Source organism: Procambarus clarkii, chromosome 13 (assembly GCF_040958095.1).
Source record: "Procambarus clarkii isolate CNS0578487 chromosome 13, FALCON_Pclarkii_2.0, whole genome shotgun sequence".
In the NCBI taxonomy this organism is placed as follows: Eukaryota; Metazoa; Arthropoda; class Malacostraca; order Decapoda; family Cambaridae; genus Procambarus; species Procambarus clarkii.
Window position 1 is genome coordinate 27,574,873 of NC_091162.1, and position 12,721 is coordinate 27,587,593.

Consider the following 12,721-nt stretch of genomic DNA (forward strand, 5'->3'; position numbering starts at 1 on the left):
AAGCTGTTGGACCAGACAAAGTATCACCGTGGATACTTAAAGAGGCAGCGCAGGCTCTCAGCGTGCCTCTGGCAATGATCTTTAATGAGTCACTTATGTCGGGAGAATTGCCCAGTTGCTGGAAGGAGGCAAATGTCGTACCGATTTTCAAAAAAGGTGATAGGGAGGAGGCACTTAACTACAGACCCGTATCACTGACAAGCATCCCCTGCAAAATACTTGAAAGAATAATTAGGCTAAGACTTGTTGAGCACCTGGAGAGCATTGGGTTTGTAAACAAGCACCAACATGGGTTCTGGACAGGGAAATCATGCCTAACAAACCTTTTAGAATTCTATGATAAAGTAACAAGGATAAGGCAGGACAGAGAAGGCTGGGCAGACTGCATATTTCTTGACTGCCAAAAGGCCTTTGATACGGTACCGCACATGAGACTGCTATACAAACTTGAGAGGCAGGCAGGAGTAAGCGGAAAGGCCCTAGTATGGGTGAAGAACTACCTAACAGGAAGGAGCCAGAGGGTAATGGTAAGGGGCGAAAAGTCGGACTGGCGAACAGTAACAAGTGGAGTACCTCAAGGATCGGTGCTGGGACCAATCCTCTTTCTAATTTACGTAAATGATATGTTTACAGGAGTGGAATCATACATGTCAATGTTTGCAGATGACGCAAAATTAATGAGAAGAGTTGTGACAGACGAGGATTGTAGGATCCTCCAAGAGGACTTAAACAGGCTGCAGAGATGGTCAGGGAAATGGCTACTGGAGTTTAACACCAGTAAATGTAAAGTTATGGAAATGGGATCAGGTGACAGGAGACCAAAGGGACAGTACACAATGAAGGGGAACAGCCTACCTGTAACGATTCGAGAAAGAGACCTGGGAGTGGATGTGACACCTAATCTAACTCCTGAGGCACATATAAATAGGATAACGACAGCAGCGTACTCTACACTGGCGAAAATTAGAACTTCATTCAGAAACCTAAATGAGGAAGCTTTTAGGGCACTTTACACTGCCTACGTGAGACCCGTCTTAGAGTATGCCGCGCCATCATGGAGCCCCCACCTGAAGAAACACATAAAGAAACTGGAGAAGGTTCAGAGGTTTGCGACGAGGCTTGTCCCAGAGTTACGAGGGATGGGATATGAAAAGCGGCTGAAGGAACTGAACCTAACGACACTAGAGAAAAGAAGGGAGAGAGGAGATATGATAGGGACATATAAAATACTCAGGGGAATTGACAAAGTGGAAATAGATGAAATGTTCACACGTAATAATAACAGAACGAGGGGACATGGGTGGAAACTGGAAGCTCAGATGAGTCACAGAGATGTTAGGAAGTTTTCTTTTAGCGTGAGAGTAGTAGAAAAATGGAATGCACTTGGGGAACAGGTTGTGGAAGCAAATACTATTCATACTTTTAAAACTAGGTATGATAGGGAAATGGGACAGGAGTCATTGCTGTAAACAACCGATAGCTAGAAAGGCGGGATCCAAGAGCCAATGCTCGATCCTGCAAGCACATATAGGTGAGTACATATAGGTGAGTACACACAGACACACACACACACACACACACACACACACACACACACACACACACACACACACAGACACACACACACACACACACTCACACACACACACACACACTCACACACACACACACACACATAGGGGCCTCGTAGCCTGGTGGATAGCGCGCAGGATTCGTAATTCTGTGGCGCGGGTTCGATTCCCGCACGAGGCAGAAACAAATGGGCAAAGTTTCTTTCACCCTAAGTGCCCCTGTTACCTAGCAGTAAATAGGTACCTGGGAGTTAGTCGGCTGTCACGGGCTGCTTCCTGGGGTGTGTGTGTGTGTGGTGTGGGAAAAAAAAAGTAGTTAGTAAACAGTTGATTGACAGTTGAGAGGCGGGCCGAAAGAGCAAAGCTCAACCCCCGCAAAAACACAACTAGTAAACACAACACAACTAGTAAACACACACACACACACACACACACATACACACACACACATACACACACACATACACACACACAGACACACACACACACACACACACACACACACACACACACACACACACACACACACACACACACACACACAGACACACACACAGACACACACAGACACACACAGACACACACACACACACACACACACACACACACACACACACACACACACACACACACACACACACACACACACACACACACAGACACACACAGACACACACAGACACACACACACACACACACACACACACACACACACACAGACACACACAGACACACACAGACACACACAGACACACACACACACACACACACACACACACACACACACAGACACACACAGACACACACAGACACACACAGACACACACACACACACACACACACACACACACACACACACACACACACACACACACACACACACACACACACACACACACACACACACACACACACACACACACACAGACACACACACAGACACACACAGACACACACAGACACACACACACACACACACACACACACACACACACACACACACACACACACACACACACACACACACACACACACACACACACACACACACACACACAGACACACACAGACACACACACACACACACACACACACACACACACACACAGACACACACAGACACACACAGACACACACAGACACACACACACACACACACACACACACACACACACACACAGACACACACAGACACACACAGACACACACAGACACACACACACACACACACACACACACACACACACACACACACACACACACACACACACACACACACACACACACACACACACACACACACACACACACACACACACACACACACACACACACACACACACACACACACACACACACACACACACACACACACACACACACACAGACACACACAGACACACACAGACACACACAGACACACACACACACACACACACACACACACACACACACACACAGACACACACAGACACACACAGACACACACAGACACACACACACACACACACACACACACACACACACACACACACACACACACACACACACACACACACACACACACACAGACACACACAGACACACACACACACACACAGACACACACACAGACACACACAGACACACACAGACACACACACACACACACACACACACACACACACACACACACACACACACACACACACACACACACACACACACACACACACACAGACACACACAGACACACACAGACACACACACACACACACACACACACACACACACACACAGACACACACAGACACACACAGACACACACAGACACACACACACACACACACACACACACACACACACACACAGACACACACAGACACACACAGACACACACAGACACACACACACACACACACACACACACACACACACACACACACACACACACACACACACACACACACACACACACACACACACACACACACACACACACACACACACACACACACACACACACACACACACACACACACACACACACACACACACACACACACACACACACACACACACACACACACACACACACACACACACACACACACACACACACACACACACAGACACACACAGACACACACACACACACACAGACACACACACAGACACACACAGACACACACAGACACACACACACACACACACACACACACACACACACACACACACACACACACACACACACACACACACACACACACACACACACACACACACACACACACACACACACACACACACACACACACACACACACACACACACACACACACACACACACACACACACACACACACACACACACACACACACACACACACACACACACACACACACACACACACACACACACACACACACACACACACACGCACACTCGGAGACAACCAACAATTATCATTGTTATTACTACTGTTATTCGACTTAGTCATGGAATATTCATGAAGCTGATGACATTACACGCTGGTAGCTGTGTGTGTGTGTGTGTGTGTGTGTGTGTGTGTGTGTGTGTGTGTGTGTGTGTGTGTGTGTGTGTGTGTGTGTGTGTGTCTGTGTGTGTCTGTGTGTGTGTGTGTGTGTGTGTGTGTGTGTGTGTGTGTGTGTGTGTGTGTGTGTGTGTGTGTGTCTGTGTGTGTCTGTGTGTGTGTGTGTGTGTGTGTGTGTGTGTGTGTGTGTGTGTGTGTGTGTGTGTGTGTGTGTGTGTGTGTCTGTGTGTGTCTGTGTGTGTGTGTGTGTGTGTGTGTGTGTGTGTGTGTGTGTGTGTGTGTGTGTCTGTGTGTGTCTGTGTGTGTGTGTGTGTGTGTGTGTGTGTGTGTGTGTGTGTGTGTGTGTGTGTGTGTGTCTGTGTGTGTCTGTGTGTGTGTGTGTGTGTGTGTGTGTGTGTGTGTGTGTGTGTGTGTGTGTGTGTGTGTGTGTGTGTGTCTGTGTGTGTCTGTGTGTGTGTGTGTGTGTGTGTGTGTGTGTGTGTGTGTCTGTGTGTGTCTGTGTGTGTGTGTGTGTGTGTGTGTGTGTGTGTGTGTGTGTGTGTGTGTGTGTGTGTGTCTGTGTGTGTCTGTGTGTGTGTGTGTGTGTGTGTGTGTGTGTGTGTGTCTGTGTGTGTGTGTGTGTGTCTGTGTGTGTGTGTGTGTGTGTGTGTGTGTGTGTGTGTGTGTGTGTGTGTGTGTGTCTGTGTGTGTCTGTGTGTGTGTGTGTGTGTGTGTGTGTGTGTGTGTGTGTGTGTGTGTGTGTGTGTGTGTGTGTGTGTGTGTGTGTGTGTGTGTGTGTGTGTGTGTGTGTCTGTGTGTGTGTGTGTGTGTGTGTGTGTGTGTGTGTGTGTGTGTGTGTGTGTGTGTGTGTGTGTGTGTGTGTGTGTGTGTGTGTGTGTGTGTGTCTGTGTGTGTGTGTGTGTGTCAGTACAGCCAACCCCGTGCAGTTAGTAAGCTTCATGTTTGTTGAATATACATATTTGTATGATGCTAATTTTGTATAATTACAAAATTAGTAGTTGAACATCGGTGTATGTTCCCAAGATGTATATATATGCGTAAAAGTATTATTCAGTATATTTCTGTACTCTGTGATGAGTTGTATATTATGTGGAGTGTTAGGGTATCGACACCGTAGCTGGCGTGTGGCATGGCGCCATTATGGGACCTGCACTCCAGCTCCCAGGCAACGGGTGCGATGCAGACAACGCCATCTGTTGGCGGTGAGGCGGCGTCGATGAAAGGCGCCTGTTTCATACCTCAGTTAGGAAGTGAGGTCGATGATGATGACGATACCCACGCCATCTAGGTTGTTCAGTGCCAGGTGAACATGTTCAGTGCCTGGTGAACATGTTCAGTGCCTGGTGAACATGTTCAGTGCCTGGTGAACATGTTCAGTGCCAGGTGAACATGTTCAGTGCCTGGTGAACATGTTCAGTGCCTGGTGAACATGTTCAGTGTTTGGTGAACATGTTCAGTGTCTGGTGAACATGTTCAGTGCCAGGTGAACATGTTCAGTGCCAGGTGAACATGTTCAGTGCCTGGTGAACATGTTCAGTGCCTGGTGAACATGTTCAGTGCCTGGTGAACATGTTCAGTGCCTGGTGAACATGTTCAGTGCCTGGTGAACATGTTCAGTGCCTGGTGAACATGTTCAGTGTCTGGTGAACATGTTCAGTGTCTGGTGAACATGTTCAGTGCCAGGTGAACATGTTCAGTGTCTGGTGAACATGTTCAGTGTCTGGTGAACATGTTCAGTGTCTGGTGAACATGTTCAGTGCCAGGTGAACATGTTCAGTGTCTGGTGAACATGTTCAGTGCCAGGTGAACATGTTCAGTGTCTGGTGAACATGTTCAGTGCCAGGTGAACATGTTCAGTGTCTGGTGAACATGTTCAGTGTCTGGTGAACATGTTCAGTGTCTGGTGAACATGTTCAGTGTCTGGTGAACATGTTCAGTGTCTGGTGAACATGTTCAGTGTCTGGTGAACATGTTCAGTGTCTGGTGAACATGTTCAGTGTCTGGTGAACATGTTCAGTGTCTGGTGAACATGTTCAGTGCCAGGTGAACATGTCCAGTGCCTGGTGAACATGTTCAGTGCCTGGTGAACATGTTCAGTGTCTGGTGAACATGTTCAGTGTCTGGTGAACATGTTCAGTGTCTGGTGAACATGTTCAGTGTCTGGTGAACATGTTCAGTGTCTGGTGAACATGTTCAGTGCCAGGTGAACATGTCCAGTGCCTGGTGAACATGTTCAGTGCCTGGTGAACATGTTCAGTGTCTGGTGAACATGTTCAGTGCCAGGTGAACATGTTCAGTGCCTGGTGAACATGTTCAGTGTCTGGTGAACATGTTCAGTGCCTGGTGAACATGTTAAGTGCCAGGTGAACATGTTCAGTGCCTGGTGAACATGTTAAGTGCCAGGTGAACATGTTCAGTGCCTGGTGAACATGTTCAGTGCCTGGTGAACATGTTAAGTGCCAGGTGCTGCGTGTTCCACCCCGAGGACCCTCGAGAGCTGCCAGGACGCAGGGCCCAACAGGGTGCCAGGACGCAGGGCCCAACAGGGTGCCAGGACGCAGGGCCCAACAGGGTGCCAGGACGCAGGGCCCAACAGGGTGCCAGGACGCTGGGCCCAACAGGGTGTCAGGACGCTGGGCCCAACAGGGTGCCAGGACGCTGGGCCCAACAGTGTGCCAGGACGCTGGGCCCAACAGGGTGCCAGGACGCTGGGCCCAACAGTGTGCCAGGATGCTGGGCCCAACAGGGTGCCAGTACGCTGGGCCCAACAGTGTGCCAGGATGCTGGGCCCAACAGGGTGCCAGTACGCTGGGCCCAACAGTGTGCCAGGACGCTGGGCCCAACAGTGTGCCAGGACGCTGGGCCCAACAGGGTGCCAGGACGCTGGGCCCAACAGTGTGCCAGGACGCTGGGCCCAACAGGGTGCCAGGACGCTGGGCCCAACAGTGTGCCAGGACGCTGGGCCCAACAGGGTGCCAGTACGCTGGGCCCAACAGTGTGCCAGGACGCTGGGCCCAATAGTGTGCCAGGACGCTGGGCCCAACAGGGTGCCAGGACGCTGGGCCCAACAGTGTGCCAGGACGCTGGGCCCAACAGTGTGCCAGGACGCTGGGCCCAACAGGGTGCCAGTACGCTGGGCCCAATAGTGTGCCAGGACCCTGGGCCCAACAGGGTGCCAGGACCCTGGGCCCAACATAGTGCCAGCACCAACAGTGGCGGTGCCCAACACAACCATCACTCTACTCCAACATTTGTCAATGACAAGAAAACCATATGGACAAAGCTAGTAGAGGAAGGCGCGCCCTGACACGCACCAGGAGATACGAACTGGTTGCCACTGATCTACATCCCGACACCTCACCAGCCAGCCAGGGTGGTCGCCCTATATATACAACAGTTGTTACATTCTTGTGCAGCCACCAGCAGGCGTACCGTATTGGACAGGGCCTCAATTCTAATGCTCCCCGGAGTACGACCCGCCAAATTGTTAAACAACCAGGTATCCATTCACTGCTGGGTGAACAGGGGCGATAGTTAAGGATTGGCGCCCAGTCTATCCGTGGAGTAACCCAGGCCAAGTCTCTGAGGAAGCGCGTGGTGAGTGTGTCTCCAGAGTGTCACGGGGAGTGTTACCACTCGCACTTGGGTCAACATGAGGTCAAGGTTGACCTCTGGTTGATGGTGTGAGACACAGCCACCATACACTCAAGTCTTGTGAGTACACACACCTGTCACTAGTGATGTGTTACACCCCTGTGAGTACACACACCTGTCACTAGTGATGTGTTACACCCCTGTGAGTACACACACCTGTCACTAGTGATGTGTTACACCCCTGTGAGTACACACACCTGTCACTAGTGATGTGTTACACCCTTGTGAGTACACACACCTGTCACTAGTGATGTGTTACACCCTTGTGAGTACACGCACCTAGTGTTCCCTTGACACTTGAGAGTAGTAACACCGCGGGTTATCCTGCTCTCTCACATACAGTTAACGACTCACTCGCAAGATCGTTCCTCAAACAATGTTTGGTCGTCACTTGATCCTCAAACTTGGTGACACCGCCATGGTGACAGTATTGGGCAGCGTCACTCATACTGTGAGTGGACACACCACCATAGTGACAGTATTGGGCAGCGCCACTCATCCTGTGAGTGGACACACCGCCATAGTGACAGTATTGGGCAGCGCCACTCATCCTGTGAGTGGACACACCACCATAGTGACAGTATTGGGCAGCGCCACTCATCCTGTGAGTGGACACACCGCCATGGTGACAGTATTGGGCAGCGCCACTCATACTGTGAGTGGACACACCACCATAGTGACAGTATTGGGCAGCGCCACTCATCCTGTGAGTGGACACACCGCCATGGTGACAGTATTGGGCAGCGTCACTCATACTGTGAGTGGACACACCACCATAGTGACAGTATTGGGCAGCGCCACTCATCCTTTGAGTGGACTCACCGCCATAGCAGCATGTACAACACTCCCCAATAGGAAGAACCCCCGCTGAGTTGTTCATCCTGTCACTTGTACCCAGACACAGCTGGGACTTACTTAACTGTCTCTAGTGAACAGTGACATAAGTGAACAGTTTATCATACAAGAAAATACCCTTAAAATCTTACGTTATCTTGCGGGTGCAAAATGAGGGAATCTTTTAAGAACAGTATCAATATTTGACAAGCAGTGTTTTCCACACTCAAATAATGTGGGGTTTATTATTCTACACATATTTCTAATGACTCTTAGATGTCCACACTCTCAGATAGTGGTCAAGGCGGTGTCCGTCACTCTCGCCACAGATTCTGCAGCTCCGCTGCTCAACTGTTGTTTCCATTCCGAATCTCCATGGATATTTGTATCCCAGACGCATTCTTGTTATTACTGATTGACTCCCGCAGCCACCTCCTCCTTGTCCATAGTGACTGGGATTGCCAGCTGCAACCATGTTGTACCATCGTACAGATTCACTGATTTGTGCTTCTATCCTCCTTTCTTAGGTTTTCCTACTAAATGAAATATGATAATTCTGTAAATATCATATTTCATTTAGTAGGAAAACCCTTGCTTCTGTCCTATAGAGACTCGGCAAGGTATGCCTACATTCTTGGACTACCTTATTCACTTTTGAAACAATTAAATGTTTCATTTGTTTTAGAAACTATCGGTTTCTTTATTTAGTAGGATTTTCTTGCCCTTATTCTCTTACATTGAGTACCACGTACAAGGTTTCCTGCGATTTTGATTGACTAATAATTTACCATACCAATATTAACGTTAATTGTTAACTATTAAATTACCACAGGATAGTTACCAGTTGCCACGTCATCCTGTTACTGACACTTACCATATCACAAGTATATTCATTGTACATTTATTTGCTATTTTGCACCATGTTTCGTCTCCAAGCATTTCGTAACGACCCAGCAAGTGAAGTGGGGAACTTAAGTCGTGCCAAGAGGACCAAATTACAAACTCTTGCACACGAGTATCAACTAGATGTTCCCCATGGAGCCAACAAAAATGACTTGCATAATTTAATATTGGATTATCTCTTAGATGAAGGAAAGATAGACTCTGAAGCTCACGAAAACTATTCTATTACAGATAAACATGCTCTGGCAGCTATGAAATTGAAGCTCGAACTAGTCAACATAAAGCAGGAAAAACAAAAAGAAGCTAAGGTAAGGGAACGGGAGATGGCCCTAAAGAAAGAAGAGGCGGCCCTAAGGAAAGAAGAACAAGAACGTGAGGCGGCTATAAAGAAAGAACAACAAGAACGCGAGGTGGCCCTAAAGGAACGCGAGATGGCCCTAAAGAAAGAAGAGACGGCCCTACTCCAAGAGCGTGAGCGAGTACAGCTTGAAGCAAGACAACATCACCTGGAGATGCAACGCGAGCATGATAAGAAGCAAGCCGATATGGCTCTAGCATGTCGTCAACAAGAACTGACGTTGGAAACTACACACCACACTCAGCGCCAACAAGCTACAGCTAGTCTTCCCGTGAGTTTCAATGTCTCCCATGCAAGTAAGTTAATGCCACCATTCGATGAGACAGAGATCGACGTATTTTTCACCACTTTTGAGACCCTAGCTAAAAAACTTGGCTGGCCTGCAGATCAATGGTCTACCCTTCTCAGAGTGCATCTCACAGGTAGAGCTGCGGTTACTCTCAGTACCTTACCGTCTGAGAATGACTACCAGACCCTGAAGCAAGCAGTTTTGGACGCCTACCTTCGCTCCACCGAAAGCTACAGACGAAAATTCCGTGATTATCTAAAGGCAAGTACCACCACCTTTTTAGAATTTGCCAATACAAAGAAAAGATATTTCATGAAATGGCTGGAAGCAGCACATGTGTCTACATTTTCAGAACTTGTCAACCTCATTCTAGTTGAAGAATTCTTTAGACGTGCTCCCCCTTCCGTCCGTTTATATTTAGCAGACAAAGAAGAAACCGACTACAGCAGATGTGCGAAGTCGGCTGACACCTACAATCTTATACACCGGCTAACACCAGATCCACCTTCCAGTAAGAAGTCTTGGTATAGTTATGATAAAGTGAGTACCGATCAAGCGAGCTCTCAATTGTATTGTAAGTATTGCAAGCTCTATGGACATACCATAGATAGATGTTATGGAAGGCTCAATACAAAGGCAACAATGAAGCAACTAAACCCAAACCGACTCCTCCTAAGTCCGGTAAGCCTGTGATGAATGTTGGTGTTCCTGTTAATGATCTTTCTCTCTTCAGCAAACACCTGTATCCTGGAACTGTCTCTGCCAGCAGTACAGATTCGGAGGGACGTTTCAAATTGAAGATCTTGAGGGACACAGCGGCTCTTCAGTCAATAATATTGAAACCGGCTGTGCCTAACGTCACCTACACCGGGGAAACCGTCCTTATCACTGACCTCACTGCTACCACTCCGTATCCACTCGCCAGAGTCCACTTGGATTGTCCCTTCGTGACCGGTGAAGTCCAAGTCGCCATCAGGGAAAAGCCTTTTCCCATGTCTGGAGTGCAACTTCTCCTGGGCAATGACTTGACAGAAGATCTGCAACCTTCCAACCTGATCATCATGGACAAACCCCAGGTGTGTAACTCTGTAGTGGACAATCCAATCTTTAAGTATGTTCCAGCAGAGGTCCAAGAAAGTGATGAAGTTTTTCCTCCGCTTTTGGTGACCACTCGTGCACAAGCTGCACGCCCACAACCAGCTGACTCTACTGCAACCGCTGTCCCTCAAGACCATCAGACTCTACCACCAAGTCTTACTATGTTGGAGTTCCGTAAGTTACAGAGGGAGGATCCTTCATTAACACCATTATTCCTCCAGGCTGAGACTCAACCTGACAGTATCCCTGGGTTCTTCCTAGAGAATCAGTTGCTCTACCGCAGGTACAGACCCAGTAAGCTGAAGCAGAATGACGATTGGGCAAATGTCGAACAGCTAGTGGTTCCCACCAGCCTATGGCCCGATATTCTACACCTGGCCCACGGAGCACTTTCTCACTGTGGTTTTAACAAAACCTACCACAGAATCAGACAAGACTACTACTGGCCAGGTATGGTTAAAGACGTCAAAAGTTATGTGCAACAGTGTCATACATGTCAGATGGCAGGTAAACCTAACATCTCTATTACCCAGGCCCCATTGACTCCTATCCAGGTGTCTGCGGAACCTTTCCAAACACTCATCATAGACTGTGTTAGTCCTTTACCCCGGACCAGTTCTGGCAATGCCTATATACTAACTATCCTGTGTCCTACCACTAGATTCCCCATAGCAGTTCCAGTAAAGAACATTACGGCTGCTACTGTGGTGAAACACCTATTGAAGATCTTCCCCCAGTATGGATTTCCAAGAGAGGTTCAAAGTGACTGTGGCACCAACTTCACCAGTGATCTCTTCAAGAAGACACTGGAAGAGTTCAACATCACACAGGTATTGTCCAGCCCCTATCATCCTGCTTCACAGGGTTCTCTTGAACGTAGTCATCAGTCTATTAAAGCACTCCTAAAGAAATTTTGCAATGAAACCTTGAAGGTCTGGGATAAACAACTTGACCTCATCATGTGTATTTTCAGAAGTCTCCCCAATGAGTCTCTAGGAGTATCTCCTTATGAGATGCTCTACGGACGTAAGTGCCGTACTCCTCTCAAAGCTTTTATAGACTCTACGTAATGCCACCTTCAGTGACCCTCAGAATGTGCCCCAGTTTCTTCAAAACTTAAAGCACCTTCTAGAGAGAGTACGTAAATTTGCTAATGGCAATCTATTGAAAGCTCAGGAGAGGATGAAGACTCATTTTGACCAACGCAGCAAAATAAGGAAATTTAAACCAGGAGACTTCGTGTTGGCATATTTTCCTATCCCAGGTTCTCCATTGCAAAACAAGTTTTCAGGACCTTACCGCATCAAGGAGTGCAGGAACAATCACAACTACGTTCTTGAGACTCCACATAGGCGGCGGAAGACCCAATTGTGCCACGTCAACCTCCTGAAGCAGTATCAAGGTACTCCCCCCACTGTGTTGGTATCATTATCCACATTTAAAGTTCCATTCTTCCACAGTGAGACCTTCCCTGCTTCTC

General features: G+C 48.3%; 1 protein-coding gene across 1 annotated transcript; it reads left to right on the forward strand.

Moving 5' to 3' along the window:
* Positions 1-6,554: 6,554 nt before the first annotated feature.
* On the forward strand, positions 6,555-7,412 carry LOC138364422 (collagen alpha-1(IV) chain-like). The gene has a single exon (XM_069324050.1). The coding sequence runs from the start codon at positions 6,555-6,557 to the stop codon at positions 7,410-7,412; it is 858 nt and encodes a 285-aa protein (XP_069180151.1).
* Positions 7,413-12,721: the final 5,309 nt, after the last annotated feature.